This window comes from Eschrichtius robustus, chromosome 1 (assembly GCF_028021215.1).
Source record: "Eschrichtius robustus isolate mEscRob2 chromosome 1, mEscRob2.pri, whole genome shotgun sequence".
Classification (NCBI taxonomy): Eukaryota; Metazoa; Chordata; class Mammalia; order Artiodactyla; family Eschrichtiidae; genus Eschrichtius; species Eschrichtius robustus.
In genome coordinates, this window is record NC_090824.1 from 198,320,981 (window position 1) to 198,338,017 (window position 17,037).

Consider the following 17,037-nt stretch of genomic DNA (forward strand, 5'->3'; position numbering starts at 1 on the left):
TGGTCAATCCTAGAGAATGTTCCATGTGCACTTGAAAAGAATGTATATTTTGGTGTTTTTGGATGTAATGTCCTGAAAAATCAATTAAGTCTAACTGTTCTATTGTGTCATTTAGGATCTCTGTTGCCTTATTGATTCTCTGTCTGGAAGATCTGTCCACTGATGTGAGTGGGGTGTTAAAGTCTCCTACTATTATTGTATTTCTATCAATTTCTCCCTTTGTGTCTGTTTGTATTTGTTGTATTTGGGTGCTCCTATATTAGGTGTATATATGTTGACAAGTGTAAAATCCTCTTCTTGTATTGATGCATTTATCACTATATAGTGTTCTTCCTTATCTTTCTTTATGGCCTTTGTTTTAAAGTCTATTTTGTCTGATATGAGTACTGCTACCCCTGCTTTCTTGTCATTTTTGTTTGCATGAAATATCTTTTTCCATTCCCTCACTTTCAATATATGTGTGTGCTTTGCCCTAAAGTATGTCTCTTGTAGGCAGCATATTGTAGGTTCCAGTTTTTTAATTTTTATCCAGTCTGCCATTCTGTGTCTTTTGATTGGAGCATTTAGTCCATTGACATTTAAGGTAATTATTGATAGGTATGTATTTATTGCCATTTTAAACCTTGTTTTCCCATTGATTTTATATTTCTTCCTTGTCTCTTTTTCTTTATGTTTTTCCTATTGTGGTTTGGTGATTTTTTTTTTATTATACTTATGTTCTTTTCTTTTTGGTTTTGTGAATCTATTTTATGTTTTTAATTTGTGGTTACCCTGTTTTTCAAGTATGTTAATCCCTTCCTATTATCTACTTGCCTTAGACTGGCAGTCATGTAGGCTCAGACACATTCTAGGAAAAAAGAAACTTACACGTCCTTACTCTTCTCGCCGCACTTGATGACTTTGACGTCCTCTTTTACCCCTTCGTGTTCGTCCTTTTGCTGTTCATCGTGGTTATCGTCACTTTCACAGAAAGTTTTTGATTTGATTTTTGTTTTTTTAATCTGTGTACTGGCTCATTTAAGTGATTTGCTTTCCAATTGTGATTTTCTCTTTCGTATAGATTCTTACTTGTTTTCTATTTAGAAAAGACCTTTCAATATTTCCTTTAGAATAGGTTTAGTATTGCTGTATTCTTTTAGTTTTTGCTTGTCTGAGAAACTCTTTAACTCTCCTCCTATTCTAAATGATGATCTTGCTGGGTAGAGTATCCTAAGTTGCAGATTTTTTCCCTTTCAGGACTTTGAATATACCTTGCCACTCCCTTCTGGCCTGCAACGTTTCTGTAGAAACGTTGTTTCCCTTGTAATTAACTCTTTGTTTTTCTCTTGCTGCCTTTAGAATCCTCTCTTTAACTTTTGCCATTTTTATTATAAAATGTCTTGGTGTAGGTCTGTTTCGGTTTATTTTGTTTGGGATCCTCTGTGCTTCCTGTACCTGGATGTCTGTTTTCTTCTTTAGGTTTGGGATGTTTTCTGCCATAATTTCTTCAAATATATTTTCGATCCCCTTTTCTCTTTCTTCCCCTTTTGGAATCCCTATTACATGTAGATTGGTACACTTTATATTATCTCATAGGTCTCAGATTGCTTTCATTTTTTTTTTTTTTTAGTTTGGCTTTCTGTCTGCTATCCTGATTGGGTGATTTCCATTATTCTATCTTCCAGGTCACTTATTCTTTCTTCTGCATTAGTAATTCTGCTATTCATTGCCTTTAGCTCAGCTTTCATCTCTGCAAATGAGTTTTCTCATTTTTCTTGCTTACTCGTTATATCTTCTAGTTCCTTTTTTTACAGTAATCTGCATTTCTGTCGATAGCCTTTCTTAATTCCTTCAGTATTTTCATTATCTCCTTTTTGAAATTGGTGTCTATTAAACTGAAGAGGTCTGTTTCATTGTTATTTCTGGGGAATTCTCTTGGTCTTTTCACTGGTGTAGTGGTTCCCCTGCTTCTTCATTTCACTCATATGTCTCTTACTCTGGGAGTTTAGGAGAAGCAGTTATCTGCTGTGGTCTTGGAGGGCCGTTTGTACGCGGGAGCGACCCTGTGTAGCTCGTGTGGGTTTAATAGACTTGGCGTGCAGGTGTTTTTTAGTACTGACGCCCGTCGCCTGCTTCCTCGGCGTGTGCTGATCATCGTCCCCGTATAGGGGGTGTGCAGACGTGGTGGCCGGCGCCCAGTCCTGGGGTTCTTGGTGGCTGGGGAGGCCCAGGCCTGCCCCCGGAGCATGCGAGGGGAGTCCAGGCGGCACTCCTGGAGCCCGTGCGGGTGGCGTCCTGCCCTCTGCGAGTGTGTGCACAGGGAAGAAGGCTACAATCCAGGTCCCGCCCCTTCCTTCGTGACCCCCCCAAACAGTCGCGCCTGGCCTCTAAGGCGGCCCATGCTTCCTCTGCCTACACCCTCAGTTGCGGTTGCACCAGATGCCAGCCTGCCCGGGCTGCTTCTGCACAGCCAACCCAAGTCCCCTCTCTGGGTCTGACCTCCGAAGCCCGAGTTCCAGCCCCCAGCCCCCAGCTGCGCCGGCGGACTCGTGCCTCAGGCTGGGGGGTGCAGCGCGGCAGCACTGACTGTCTGTGCAGTTCTCCCTCTGCTCTGGCTGCCGCACACCGGCTGCCATGCTCTCCTCTGAGGCTCTGAAGCTCCCCTGTGTCCCGGCTGGTCTCCCCGTCTCCTCTTCCTTAGCTTCCTCCCCCGGGCACAGGTCCCATCCCGATTCCTTTCTTCCTTTCTTCCTTTCCTTCTTTTTTCCTACCCGGGTACGTGGAGATTTTCTTGCCCTTTCAGCAGTCTGAGGTCTTCTGCCAGCGTTCAGTAGGTGTTCTGTGAGACTCGCTCCACGTGTAGATGTATTTCTGATGCCTTTGTGGGAGAAGGTGAGCTCCACATCCTACTACTTCTCCATCTTGATCACTTCCCCCTGCATTGACTTTTTATAAGTAAAGGAGGAAGTAAAGTAGGGCTTTTTCTTTGGGTCAAACACTGTACCAATATATTCAATTTCCCATTATTTCAGTTCTCAGTTTGACGTTCCGTTATTCGCATTTGAATCATGACCTTGACCTTGACTTGTGATTGTCCCCCTGACCCTTACTAGTCGCTCACCACACTGCTGGTCTGCTTTGCACAGAGGCCTGTATTGAGGCTTCTGGCCCTGACTCTGGATCTGGATCTCAGATCAAGAAAAGCCTTTGAAAACCAATCCCCAAATCCTCCCTCTGGGCCCTGGCTGGATGCCGCCCACTCAACCCTCTGTGAGGAGCATTGAATGCTGATCTGGGCCTTCACACTGTGCCCCATGTGACCGCAGAACCTCACACACACCCAGATTAACATCTAGAGACCAGCGTCTGAGCCCTACTGTTGATGGGAGATGAACATGCCAAAGAACAAATGCAATTTTTCCCTTGGAAAAAACCCAAAACATGAGCATACATCTCTATGTTAGTTGATGTAAAGAAGAATCTAGAAGACTATAAATCAAACTACTAAAGTACTTGTATATGGGAAGGGGTGATGAAGACACTGTCTTTGGCCGAGCTTGAGTCAGGCTACTCTGAGCCTGTCCTCGGGCATGGCCTCCAGGACAGGCCCACCTGTAGCAAGGTCCTCACCCTTGATGTCTGATCACCCTTGTTATCTGATCGGGTGTCTCCACCATCCCCAAGGTGGTGTCTGGTCACCCTGACCTGCATTCAGCAAGAGTCCTCTTAGGTTGATGTGGCCAGACCGCCCCCCCCCCCCCACCCTGCTGTTTCCTCTTAGTGATCCTCCGTCCACTGATGCCCACACCTCCACCTCTGCTTCTTCACTGTAAATCCCCACTCTTCCTTCTGTGTCTGGAGTTGAGCCCAGTCTCTCTCTCCTTCAGCAGCGGCCCCTACACCTATCAGGATTGTCCTGAGTAACGTCTGCCGTCCTGTCTTTTTTTGGGGGGCGGGGGAGGGCACAGCTCACAGCTTGTGGGATCTTAGTTCCCCAACCAGGGATTGAACCCGGGCCTCCTGCAGTGGAAGCGCTGAGTCCTAACCACCAGACCACCAGGGAAGTTCCTGCCTTCCTGTCTTGACCAGTGTCATGAATGATTACTTCTTTAACAGCAAGAATAGCTATGATTTTCCATCCCTAAATTATGTATCTCCTTACAATGCTGACATTTCCCACATAGATCGGTGTTACTATGTTTTTGAAGCAGTACCCTCGTGGCATGACGTCATATGCTGTAGAATACACCTACGCGAGTGCACAGCTCAGTACGTTCTAGTGCTTTTGCAGAGTTGGGCCGCCATGACCAGAATCCAGCTCTAGACCATTTCCGTCAGCCCCCCCGCCCCCCAGAAAAGTTCCCTGGTGCTCATCCCCAGTCCCCTGCACCCCCATCTCCATCTCGAGCCGCCACTGATCTGTCTAAATGGGTTTGCCTTTTCAGGAAATTCCATATAAATTGAATTGAACAATATGTGGCCTTTTGTGTCCGTCTTCTTTCACTGAATGACGTTTCTTTCTTTTTCCCCCCATTTATTTATTTAAATGTTATTGGAGTGTAGTTGATTTACAATGTTGTGTTAGTTTCAGGTGTACAGCAAAGCGATTCAGTTAGACATGTACATATATTCATTCTTTTTCAGATTCTTTTCCCATATAGATTATCACAGAATACTGAGTAGAGTTCCCTGTGCTATGCAGTAGGTCCTTGTTGATTATCTATCGTATATATAGTAGTGGTGTGTGTATGTTAATCCCAAGCTCCTGATTTATCCCTTCCCCCCATTTTTCCCTTTGGTGACCCTAAGTTTGTTTTTGATATCTCTAAGTCTGTTTCTGTTTTGTAAGTAAGTTCATTTGTATCATTTTTAAAAAAATTAGATTCCACATATGAGTGATATCATATGATATTTGTCTTTCTCTGACTTACTTCATTTAGTATGATAATCTCTAGGTCCATCCAGGCTGCTGCAAATGGCATTATTTTGTTCTTTTTTTATGGCTGAGTAATATTCCATTGTATATATGTACCACATCTTCTTTATTCATTCCTCTGTCGATGGACATTTAGGTTGCTTCCATGCCTTGGCTATTGTAAATAGTGCTGCTATGAACATAGGGGTGCAGGTATCTTTTCGAATTATGGTTTTCTCCAGATATCTGCCCAGGAGTGGGATTGCGGGATCATATGGTAGGTCTATTTTTAGTTTTTTAGGGAACCTCCGTACTGTTCTCCATAGTGGCTGTATCAGTTTACATTCCCACCAACAGTGCAAGAGGGTTCCCTTTTCTCCACATCCTCTCCAGCATTTATTGTGTGTAGACTTCTAGATGATGGCCATTCTGACCGGTCTGAGGTGAGATACTTCAGCGTAGTTTTGATTTGCATTTCTCTGATAATTAGTGATGTTGAGCATCTTTTCATATGCTTTTTGGCCATCTGTATGTCTTCTTTGGAGAAATGTCTATTTAGATCTTCTGCTCATTTTTTGACTTGGTTGTTTATTTTTTTGACATAGAGCTGTATGAGCTATCTGTGTATCTTGGAGATTAATCCCTTGTTGGTCGCTTCATTTGCAAATATTTTCTCGTATTCTGTGAGTTGTCTTTTTGTTTTGTTAATTTATGCTGTACAGCAAAGTGATTCAGTTATACATATATTTTTTCATTTTCTTTTCCATGATGGTTTATCACAGGATATTGAATATAGTTCCCTGTGCTATACAGTTGGACCTTGTTGTTTATCCGTCCTATATATGATAGTTTGCGTCTGCTAATCCCCAACTCCCAATCCTTGAATGATGTTTCTGAGGTCCATGCATGTTGCAGTGTGGATCAGTACTTTGTTCCCTTTCCTGTTGGATAGTATTTCACTGCGTGGATGTACGTTTTGTTTGTTTATCTATTTCTCAGTCGATGACAGGTGGGCTGTTTACAGGTTTGGGTTATTATGAATGAGGCTGCCGTGAACATTTGTGTACTACAAGTCTCTGTGTAGACAGTGTTACTTTTATAATCAGAAGGCAAGAAAACAAAAGTGAAGGGCCAAAACGGATTCTCAAGCTGTTGCTGGAATGCATCTCCTTTTACCAGAATGGGAGCTCTGCCACAAGTGGGACTGAAGTTTTAAAATAAGGAGAGAATGAAGCGGGCTCCTGAGCAGTCTTTGACCCTGACCCGGGCACAGCCCGAGAAGAACATATTGGGGCAATGGTTCCTGTCCTTTGGAACCTGGTTGTATTCCTGCGGTTCCTCCAGAGCCTCAGGACACATGTGACATCTTGTCTCCACCCAGATATCCGTTCCCCTCTTTAAAAGTCCTTGAGTTCAAATGCAGCAAATGAGGAAAACACCAACTGTTTTTAATAAAAATTCCCCAGATGGTTTGCCTTGGAGTGGCACTGGAGAAGGGGTGCAGCCCAGCTGGTTGAGTTGTTGAGATTTAGCGTGCCATGTGTTCAGGTGGGGTCCTTTCCCAGGATGCAAAGGTCATGTCCTGCTACGAAGGGAAAAGGATCACAAAACCACATAAGAGAGGATCTAGTTCTGCAGGCCAGAGAGAGAGTTGGGAAACAGCTCAAGGAAAGAGGCAAAAAGTAATTATGAAATGCAAGACAGGGTGCCCTGTTTACAGAGGAGAGGCGAGAGGCAGACAAAGCACAGCGCTGGGGGACAGTGTTTAGTACCGGCGGATGTACGCGGTTTTAAAGCATTTGGGACAATTTGGGGTAATGGGTATTGCCGATGACTCTGTGTTATCCATCACACCTACAGCAGGCTGTCCTCTGGAAGTTCTCATCACAGCCCTGGTTACTTTCTGTGCATCTAAGGATCCAGGTGATTTCCTCGGACTGTCACGACGTAGGCAGCCCTGCATCTCTCTGACACTCACGGGCTGCCCTCCTGGCTCTGTGTACCCCTCTCTGCTCCTCTTTGCCTACTACCCATGGGACACACAGTCTGAACCCCTCTCTCTACTTTTCCTTCTACATTTTTTCTTTGGGAGGTTCTACTTGCTTGGGTTGAACCTGTCATTTCTAGGTGCGTGACTACGTTCCTTAACTTCAACTCTCTTGCTTTCCTAAGTCCACTGCCATGACGGTAACATTGATAGCGGTGGGGATCTAGCCCTCCTCGCCAAGAATCCATCCTGGGAGGTGGGCAGTTATAGGGTTGATTTCTTTTCCTTAAAAAAGAGGAGATCGAGGTGGGACAGTTCCGTGCCTGCCCAATGTCACACAGTCATCAAGTGGTAGGGCCAGAGCGGGTAGAGACCCCTGACCCGGCGCAGTCCTGGGGCATGGGGGGCGGGGGCGGCGCTCATGAGTCAGCGACGGAGTTTAAGGAAATTCTGTGATCGACGTGTGAACTAAGACCACGGCGGGTGGTGGTAACTCACGGCGGGCTCTGTGGTCTTTGTTCAGAACCAGGGCTTTGGGGTTTGACTGACTGACTGAAGTACAGTTGATTTTACCGTGTTGTGTTAGTTTCAGGTGTACAGCAAAGTGAGTCAGTTATATATATTCTTTTTCTTTTTATTGGGGCGTAGTTGGTTTACAATGTTGTGTTAGTTTCTTTTTCAAATTTTTTTCCCTTGGACCTAGGAGTTTAAGAACATAAGAGCTGGTGAGGAGCTTTTAACGCTTTCTAAATGCCTTATGTCTGCAGTGTTTTTAAAAAGGCACTGAGCTCTTGAATTTGAGATGCAGCTGTAGTTGAGGGTAAAGAGCTTCTGTTGAATGATGACTTGCAAAAATATGTTCTTCAACAACATAGGACTTACAACTCATTTTATGGGCCGAATATCTGTCTATTATTTAGTCTTATAACCTTGTATTACATCTTGCCCTGAGCTAAATTAAAAGTTACGGCAGTTAATATTGAATCGTGGAATATTGGTACTAGGTTAACATTTACAAAAAAATATTTTTCAGAAAGGAACTCAGTGTGAACCAATCAATTCATAGTCGTGTTTATTCTGAAGCTTTTATTTTGGAGTTTTCCATCGCCAAATGACACATTTAATTTTTACAACAACAGGTATTAGAAATTGAGATTCTTTTTAAAATTTCTACCATTTCAGAGTAAAATTGTAGAGAATGTTCCAAACCATCGTCAAAAAATGCAGAGCAAACTTTTCTGTATATAAACTGTACATAAAACAAGGCACTATACATTTGGGGGCGATATTAAGGTAGAAAGGTGGATTTGCACAGATCTTAAGGGCCTGTGCCTGGAAGTATAAATTCTTTGTTCATCTTAGCACCGGAAGCAGCACTCAGAACGAGTCAGACCTGACTTAACGCTGAAGGAGACGCCTCTGAACGTGGGTGAAGGTACACGTTGGTGGCAGAACTAATTCAACAGAAGCAACTACCTTTTAATATTATTTTGACACCAAAAAAAAACCTTAAAAGTGAATGAATACATATTGCTTTGTTAAATACATATTTGATTTATACGGTGTTTATATAAATATATATATATTTAGAATCCACAAACTATCAAAATAACACTTTATAAAGGGAACTGCTTCAAAAAAAAAAAATAATAGGCAACGCTTAGCAGGAGCAGGAGGGCAGTGCCGTGGCCGCTGCTGAGGACCCACCGCGTAAGTGCACGTAGGGATACGGATGCCTTATGAACGCCATCTGCTGAATTGTGGGTGTGTTTCCAGAGACTTTTCTGGAACATTTACAAAACACACAACTCCCAAACAAGCAGGAGAGCTGGTCACTTCAGGTTTCGAAAACGCGGATGAAAAAATATTTTTTAAAGGACTAGCCATACCCCGCTTCCAAAAAAAAACCACATCCATTTTCCTGGTCCAGCAGTATTGAAAGTGACAACAGAGGTTCCTCCAGCATCTCATGACTCAGAACAGACCTTTTGCTTTCTTCAGGTTCACCTGCTTCCAGGCAGGCAGTGCACTGTATTCGTCTCGGGTCATGTCTAGTGCAAACTGGAAGGAGGGAAAGAAATGCCCTGAGTGAAAGGACCCTCCGACAAGCCACGCATGCTGTGCTCAAACACTGTCCCACCTGAAGAAGCGCTTACCTCGAAATCCTCGTCGGTGAGATAAATCTCCAGCTTCAGAGGGTCAACTCCCTCGGGCAGGGGCCTGGCTAGGAGGTCCGCCAGTGGATAAATGGTTTTACACAGCTTGGCTAAGACATCTTCCACCAGGGTGATCTGATTTGAAACTTCCGTGTCCTGGAGAAGAGGAGGGGGCAGAGAGGGGGACCTCCGTGTCCCACATCTGAACACGCTTCATCATGTGCCTGAAAACATGCCCCCCTGGCCCATCTGCACCGCAGCCTGGAGACCCCCGCTCGGGGAGACGAGGCTCTGAGATGCCATCTCACCCTGCACGGCATTTCAGATGCATCGGGAAAAAAGTTTAGGGACTATCACACGAGTGAATTATCCAGAAGATGATTAAATGTGAAGTTGAAACGCTGGAAGCATGCAAACAATGGAATTTGTTTACAAATATTTAAAAACAACTAACCTGAAAAGGAATCACCCCCCTCCACCCCCTCAGACCCCATCTCTTAATCCTCAATAGAAAAAGGAGGTAAGAAAATGCATCTAGACTATGCTGGGGCTGAATTGAGGTCTTTTTTGTTTTTAAACCACTGTGTGCATTTCATCTGGACAGGTTATTCTGGGTGAACGATCTTCCTCTGTTAACCCTGGGACCCTCAGTGGGCTGCCTCCTTTGCGTGGAGGTGTGTGTGGGGAATGATGTGAATTCAGCAGCACACAGACTAGGGATCGGGGGCGGGTGGCGGAGGGAACGCGTCAGAGATCGGGGCGAGCTTCTCCGTGTGTCGGTGCCTCGGCTAATTCACCGCTGAAATGGCGATGAGCAGCAGCTGGATCTTAGTGGACTGTTGTGGAAATTGAAGGCGAAGCTGAGTGCAGTGGTTGGAGCAGTGCCCGGCACAGGAGCGGCTCTCAGTGAATTCTCATCACGACTTGCCTGACGGCCCGCGGGCTGTACAGGACTCCCCAGAGCACCCCCGGGGGTCTGCAGGGCACACGGGACAATGGCAGTGATTGACGTAATTGAACTTGGACCGCAGCAACGGGGCTCGTAACCCCTAGAGCTCTGAGGTGTCCTGGGTCACACGTTCATCATGGACAGAGCCACCTCGCCATGCCTGTCGGCTCCCAGGCGGCCTGAGCCCGCATCTGTGAAGATCAAGTCCAGTGGGCTCCAGGGAGCGAGCTTAGGGTCACCAGCAGAGATGAAGCAGGCCCTCTCCGTGGTCGAGCAGCAGCGCACTTCTGCTGTTTTTTTAAACTTATCCAGACCTCCTATCAAATACCCCTCCACGTCATCTCCGCCAGGGAAGCGGCCCTCCTCCTACACGGTGAGAAAATCTGAACGGAACAGACCTGTCTCCCACAACACCGAAAACGCCCTTGGGATTGCTACCGCGAGCAGCGTTCAAAACTCACACCTTGAGAAATCCTACACAGCGGCAGTAAGCTTCCTCCTTTCGGTGCAGCTGGAAAGGATAACCTTCTGGCTCATAACGCGTGTGGTGAGTAGAGGTTGTGATAAACGCCCCGTGGAGACACCAGGTGGTCTCATAAAGGCCAGGAGGAATGGGGAGCCGAGCCCTACCCCGCAGGACGGGCTCGCAGCACCTCCACTCCCTGACTCAGCTGAGCAGTGACTTCACCACGGGCTTATTTCATGTCTCCTCCGACCCAGCGTTAGGGTCTGAGACCCGGGGCCCTTTTGCGGTGCCTTATATGGACTTGGAGAAGCAACGGATCTCTAGCTAGCAGGAGGAAGAGACGGCTGCTTTTATTTACGCGTCATCTCCAAATTAATTAAATTCACCTTTGCTTTTAAGTGTTTGAACGTAAGCTGTGTGTAGAAAATTACCAAAATATTTCCACTGACTTCTCCTTAGGCTTTTCCTCTTCCTGAGCTGATTCTACGTAGACTGTTTAACGTGTTGTGAACAAGGAAACGTGTTCCCACGTGAAAATGCCATTGGCCGCTTCTCCCCAGGTGAAGTCCTCCCACAGTCCGCAAGGTAGGGGGCCCCCTCGACAGGGAAGGGGCGTGCTCACCATTTCTGTGATTTCTGCAATGTCTTCTCTGTGCTCCCAGCTGGGAAACATGTTGGTGAAGGTCAGGGGCTCCAGACCGGCGTGGATGAGGTAAGACTTGGGGGGCGGCTTCTTGAGGTTTTTTCCTGCGGTCACACAGAAGGCAGATGTCACAGACCCAGCGTGGCCCCGATGGCCCTGGCTTTCTCTCATTTCCCCTGAAATTTTTTCCTTGTTTGCATCTCTTGACTTCAGGGTTAAAATGGAAGTTGTGAGTAGTTGTAACCCCTCCCCGCCGTGATGTTTACAAAAATGTTAATCTCATGCATGTGACTGTGCATAAAACTGCGTGGGATCGACCTGACTTTAAACTTCCTGAACCTAACAGAACACTTCTGGGTCCCTGGATGGGAGAAAAGAAAGCCTCTCTCTGTGGCGTCTGGGTGGGACCTTTCCCTCCTCCTGGACTCGCCTGTGAAGTATTCGTCCGATTTCCTAACTCAGCCTTGAGTTCGGTGTGAATTAACCAGCTAATGACAGCATTTTAGAAGCTACTTTAGCTTAAACGTTTGGTGGGAAGTTTATTAAGTTATTTTTTACGAAAGAGCTTTACAAGAGAAAATCAGCTGTACATATTCAGTAATAGTAATCAATGAAATCTTAAAAATTCAGGTAAGAAATTAATCACTGGCATCTTCGTTTTATATAAAAGACCAGACGTTTCAGGTGGATGGTATAGTAGAAAAGCCATGAATTGACTACAGATCTTTCTTTTTAGGTAAAACACTAAACAGAATAACAGATGACAGAAAGGTTGCCATGGGCCTTCCAGCCCGTTTGGGGGTGCTCTCTACCCCCTGACGGGGTGACACTGCGTGAGGACAGTGCGTGGATGGGGCCTGGTGTCCCACAGCATGATTAAATTAATCCTGAGTGCAGAAGGGTTCTAACCGGCCCAGGCATCCCACAACTCGGCTGTTAACCTCGAGGGTGACAAGTTATTCGGCCTCATAATATAAAAGAGAAAAATGATATTCACTAGTTTGTTGAAGGGGGGGAGGGGCCATATAGGGGGAGGGGGTTAAAAGGTACAAACTATTAGGTATAAAATCTGCTACCAGGGTATATTGTACAACACGGGGAGTATAGGCCAGTATTTTATAGTAACTATAAATGGAGTACAACCTTTAAAAATTGTGAATCACTATATTGTACACCTGTAACATATAATATTCTACATCATCAACTCTACTTCAATTTAAAAAAGAGAGAAAAATGAAATCTCATTCATGCTGGCAGCTGAGAATGTACTAATCTCAAAAGTAATAAGCCTCAAAAAAATTCAAGGGAAAGCAGTTGGTTTCAGGGCTGTCTGCCGGCTTTATCCAGGCTGCTGGCGCCCGTGGAAAGGGAAGCGTGGTCTGGGATTCTGAGCAAGTCTGCAGAGAGCCAGCGGGCGCCCAGATGGAGGGTCCCCTCTGCCGCGGCCTCACCTCGGCAGTACTGCAGCACCGTCTCCATGGCGCTCTTCCGGTCCGAGGCCCAGCGGATGCGGGCGGAGCCAGTGATCTTGTTCTCTATGGGCCACCAGCCCTGCCAGAGGTACACCTCATGGTGATTGTCAACAAGGAAAAGTGCTGCGAGGGCGGAGCAGAGCAGACAGTCAGGGGCTCTGCCCCACACCGAACCGACGCCTCCCTCCCTGCCGCCTTGGTCAGCGCGAGAATCCCCTTGGCAGGTAAACTCAGGGCCACGGGGAGGGTGCCCCTGGTGTCTTGGCCCTTTGAACGGTGAATCAGGAGATGCCTCGAGGCAGAGCAATGGCGTTGATGAGGTGGGCTCTTTCCTCCCTCTCCCCCACGCCTTTCCCCTTTGCCCCTCCTGCAGCCGCCCTCTGGGTCCTGGCCGGTTGAGAACAGTGGGACAGATGACACACGTGACCCCCAAGGGGTCGTCAGCACCGCTGATCCCCAAAATGCGTGCTGAACACTGGGGAGTACATCACGCTTGCCCTTGGGTCACCAGCGGTCATGGCCCACGCAGGGCTGCTCTGCAGGCGGTCTGAGTCCCTGGTTCTTTTCAGGGAGGAACGGGCTTTGGAAATCAAGTGCTGCTCCCTTTTCTCTCCAGCAGACCGTCAGCCTGACGCTTCCACGTGGTCAAGGGCTCTCACACCCGCCAGCCCGGCTCGCCTGAGTCCTTTCCTAGCCTGCATCTCAGAATTCTGTGATAATCACTCTGTGATAATCATCGCATGCCTGAAAAGCCCAGTGGAGGCTGAAGACCCATCCTGAGCCTCAGGACGAAGAGGTGGGTAGCAGCCCCTTTTAAGACACTGGCTAATAGTTCCCCAGTATGACCCTGTGACCGTGTGCACCGTCGAGGTTTTTAGGTGGTGACCGGGGCTGCCAGAGTCCGGGAGGTTCCTGGTGCCACTCCAGGCTCTTGGAATATGAGAGCAGAGATGCTGTGAGGCCGGGGCAGCCGACCTCAGCCTCAAGTGTCTCTACCGCCTGGTCTCTGGTGACTGTGACTGTCCCACGACAAGAGCGCACAGCTTCTGCCTTGAGGTGGCAGTCAAGTGGATACAGCCCTGACCTTGGAATCAGAAGACACGGGCCTTGGCCCTGCTGTGCAGCATGGCAGACACTGCTCTTTGGCTGACTCCACAGATACTCCCAACCCCCTGCTCCTTCGACTCTTGCAAGGTTCCCTTGCAGCTGGGGGATGGCCATGGGACAGAGCTCTGGCCAGGGGGATGTAAACGGAAGTCTGGGGGCTTCTGGGAAAGCTTTTGCTTTATCTGGTGAGAGAGAGAGAGACATGGCCATCATTATTGCCCTTTTCCCTACTCTTCCTTCTGTTTTGAACAGAAACATGATGGCTGGAGCAGTGGCAGTGACATGGAGACCATGAAGCAGCAAGATGGAGGGAAGGCTGAGAGAACAGCAGAGACTCATGCCTGACACAGTTGCACTCAACCTATTAACTGATGAATTTGGGTGAGTTGAGTAACTGAGGGTCAGTTTTTTACACTCAGTTTTTTACACTATAATATGTGATTGATGTCATCTTCCTTTGGGGGGGAGGTGTGAGGATTAAGTGAGATAATATAAAGATTAAATGAGATAATATTAAAAAGTGTACTTGGCAAATTAAAAACTGCTTATTAGATGCAAAAGTAAAAAGACTTTTTGGAAGGCGTGCCTTCTGCTGGCTCAGCACAACTACCCCCTTCTGTGGGCCATACCTGGCTGCGGGGCGCTGTACAGGTCTTCCTGCAGGAAGGGCATAGAATTGACCACAGAGGGGTCTCGGGCAGGATACATGAACTCCGTGGCTGAGAAATCGCCAGAGGAGCTGCTGAGGATGAACAGGCGGGGCGTGAAGTTAAAATTTCCAGGATCTTTGAAAGAAAAGAGAACAAAAGCTAAAGACAAAATATGCACCAAAGTAAATTCCAGGTGGATTGGAGAATTAATGTTTGTTAGACATGAAATGATCAAAGCATTGTAAAGTGTAAAAAGAGGTAAGATTTATCTGAACTTGGAGGTGGGGAAGGCCTTTTTAATCATAATTACAAAAGAAGTATAATTCAAGGAGAAGAGATTTATGCATTAACAACATAAAAATGAAAAATTACATTGTACAAAAAGCACCCCCAACCAAACAAAAACTAAAAGGCAAGTGACAAAATGGGAAATATGGAATCCTGTTAATATCCTTAGTAGTCTATAAAGGACTATAATAATGAAACAATAAATATCTAGAAAATGTGCTGAAGGCACAAATAAAATATTCACCTAAATGGAAGTACAAATGGCTAAAAAATACATAAAGTTGTAAGTGTTTAGATAGTAATTTCTACCATCAATGTTGGCAAACAGGAAAACGTAATAAACTGAGTGTATGATTGTGCTGTGAAACGTACACAGCTGTGAATTGCTGGGGAGAGTGGAATTTGGTGCCAGTGTTCTGGTGCCACTTGCTGATGTGTAACTGTAAGGCTTTTATAGTAACTTCAACAAAAAGGAGCTCCATGTCTAGGAATTTACCTTAACTAGAAATGAATGCAGATAATTCTTTTGAAAATTATCTGCAACTTTATTATTGTTAGAGAAAAACTGGAAAGAACTCAGCTCTCCAACTATAGGGCACAGGCTAAGTAGAGAGTGGCAGATATACTCATGAAATACCCTGCAAGCCATTAAAAGTCTAAATATTAAAATAGGATTTGGGAAATTGTTCATAATAAATAAAGGGGAAAAAGCAGGTTGCAAAACAGCGTGTATAAAGAATGCTGTCCAAATTTTAATTCTGGTTCACATCTTTGAAAGACGGGATTATAAGGATCTTATTTTCTTTCTTAATTTCTTTGTACTTTCAAACATTTCCCATCATCAATATGCAGTACAGTTAATCCCTGAACAACACAGGTTTGAACTGCACAGGTCCACTTAATACATGGAGATCTTTCAACAAATATACTGGAAAAATTTTTTGGAGATTTGTGACACTGAAAAAAACCTGCAGACAAACCGAATAGCCTAGAAATAATATTGAAAAAAGAAAGAAAATTTAGGTATGTCATGAATGCATCAAATATATGTAGATACTAGCCTGTCCTTACCTAGGCATGAGGTGAGTGATGTTGAAAATAAAATGTGTTAGTTTTCTTACTGTTGTATAGCTTTGCTTTCAAAGAATTACATTACCGTACAGTATGCCTCTCTCTCTTATAATTGGGGAAGCTGTGTATCAGCCTATCATCACGGGTAAGTGATTTTTATAAAAATGTAACAGTGTTTCCAATACTTTATTAGGAATAGGACTGTAACACTGTATGCCATAAAAATTTTATAACTGTTCAATAGTGTATAGGCTGGGCTACTGTGAAGCAGTTGTATCAATGACACTAGCCAATTGTAAAGTAATCATATTGCTGCTTCTTCGTTATACCCGTATATATGAATTTCTTTTTCACGTTATCTTTTCATTTTTGATGTCTAGTGTTAGTAGTACGTATAACATCTATAGTGTTTTGTATCTAAGAGAATATTGATGTAGGTACTGACAAATGATTCATTTCGTAAACAGATGATGTAAATTTATGGTATCGATAAATACGATACAGTAAATGTAATTTCTCTTCCTTATGATTGTCTTAATAACATCTTCTTTTCTCCAGCGTATTTTATGGTAAGAATTACAGTATTTAATACACATAACCTACAAACTGTGCGTTAACTCTTTACGTTCTCGGTAAGGTTCTCGGTCAGCAGTGGGCTATGAGTAGAGAAGTTTGGTGGGAGTTACAAGATACATATGGATTTTCGACGTGTGTGTGTGTTTGTGTGTGTGCGGGGTTGGCCGTTAACCCCCATGTTGTTCAAGGGTCAACTGTACTTTAAAAACCTATGTAAAAGTTTGTAAAAGCTGAGAGGCAGTATGGTGGTGCGGTCATGAGGACATCCCACTGTCATCCAACCCGGGCAAGCTGATTAATCACCCCAGGCCTCGGTTTCCCCATCGGTGACCAGGGCAGCTTGTTGGGTTGTGAGCACTGAGTGAGTGAACGTCCAGCAGGTGTTTAGACAGGGCCTGGCTCGCCTTAACGGCTTAGTAACTGTTAGCTTTTTTCTTAACGTTACTCTGCACGTATGTCGATCTGTATTTTGTGTATTTAAAGACAAGACCGACCCACTCTCTCATTTAAACCCCACTATTTCCCTGCACCCTGGATGCCGGCTACACCGAAAGCGTCTTGTTCCAGAGCTTCACGCTGTGCTCAGCTCGTTTCCTGGAATGCTCCCCCCCACTCCTTCACTTCTCTCCAAGCCACACCTACACCTCCGGTAAGTGCTGTCTTCCACGGAGCCCTGTGTGATTTTTCCCTGGTGGAAGAAATCTTCCTTCTTAACTCTCCACCTCTGTCACCTGCACCTCTTTTCTGACACACACAGCTTTTCCTTGGCATCAGGATC

The 17,037-nt window shown here is 45.4% G+C and overlaps 1 protein-coding gene and 1 long non-coding RNA gene across 11 annotated transcripts in view; one reads left to right on the plus strand and one right to left on the minus strand.

Annotated features, from left to right (window-relative positions):
• LOC137776339 (uncharacterized) overlaps positions 1-17,037 on the plus strand; it is a 46,562-nt gene that overhangs the window by 26,707 nt on the left and 2,818 nt on the right. Inside the window, exons 3-8 of one of the 2 annotated variants that reach the window (XR_011076203.1) lie at positions 8,883-10,533; positions 10,912-11,012; positions 11,115-11,164; positions 12,443-12,791; positions 13,184-13,363; positions 13,927-16,908. This is a non-coding gene — a long non-coding RNA (uncharacterized lncRNA). Of the gene's footprint in view, positions 1-8,882; positions 10,534-10,911; positions 11,038-11,114; positions 11,165-12,442; positions 12,792-13,183; positions 13,364-13,926; positions 16,909-17,037 lie in introns of both variants that reach the window. The other variant, XR_011076204.1, reaches the window with a different exon arrangement.
• SVIL (supervillin) overlaps positions 7,993-17,037 on the minus strand; it is a 237,994-nt gene continuing 228,949 nt past the window's right edge. For all 9 annotated transcript variants that reach the window (XM_068562693.1, XM_068562721.1, XM_068562711.1 and 6 more), the window contains 5 exons: positions 14,304-14,459; positions 12,547-12,690; positions 11,075-11,199; positions 9,038-9,193; positions 7,993-8,942 (listed from right to left, as the gene is read on the minus strand). In XM_068562693.1, coding sequence (XP_068418794.1) covers positions 8,856-8,942; positions 9,038-9,193; positions 11,075-11,199; positions 12,547-12,690; positions 14,304-14,459 — 668 coding nt within the window. In that variant the 3' untranslated portion in view covers positions 7,993-8,855. The remainder of the gene's footprint in view (positions 8,943-9,037; positions 9,194-11,074; positions 11,200-12,546; positions 12,691-14,303; positions 14,460-17,037) is intronic.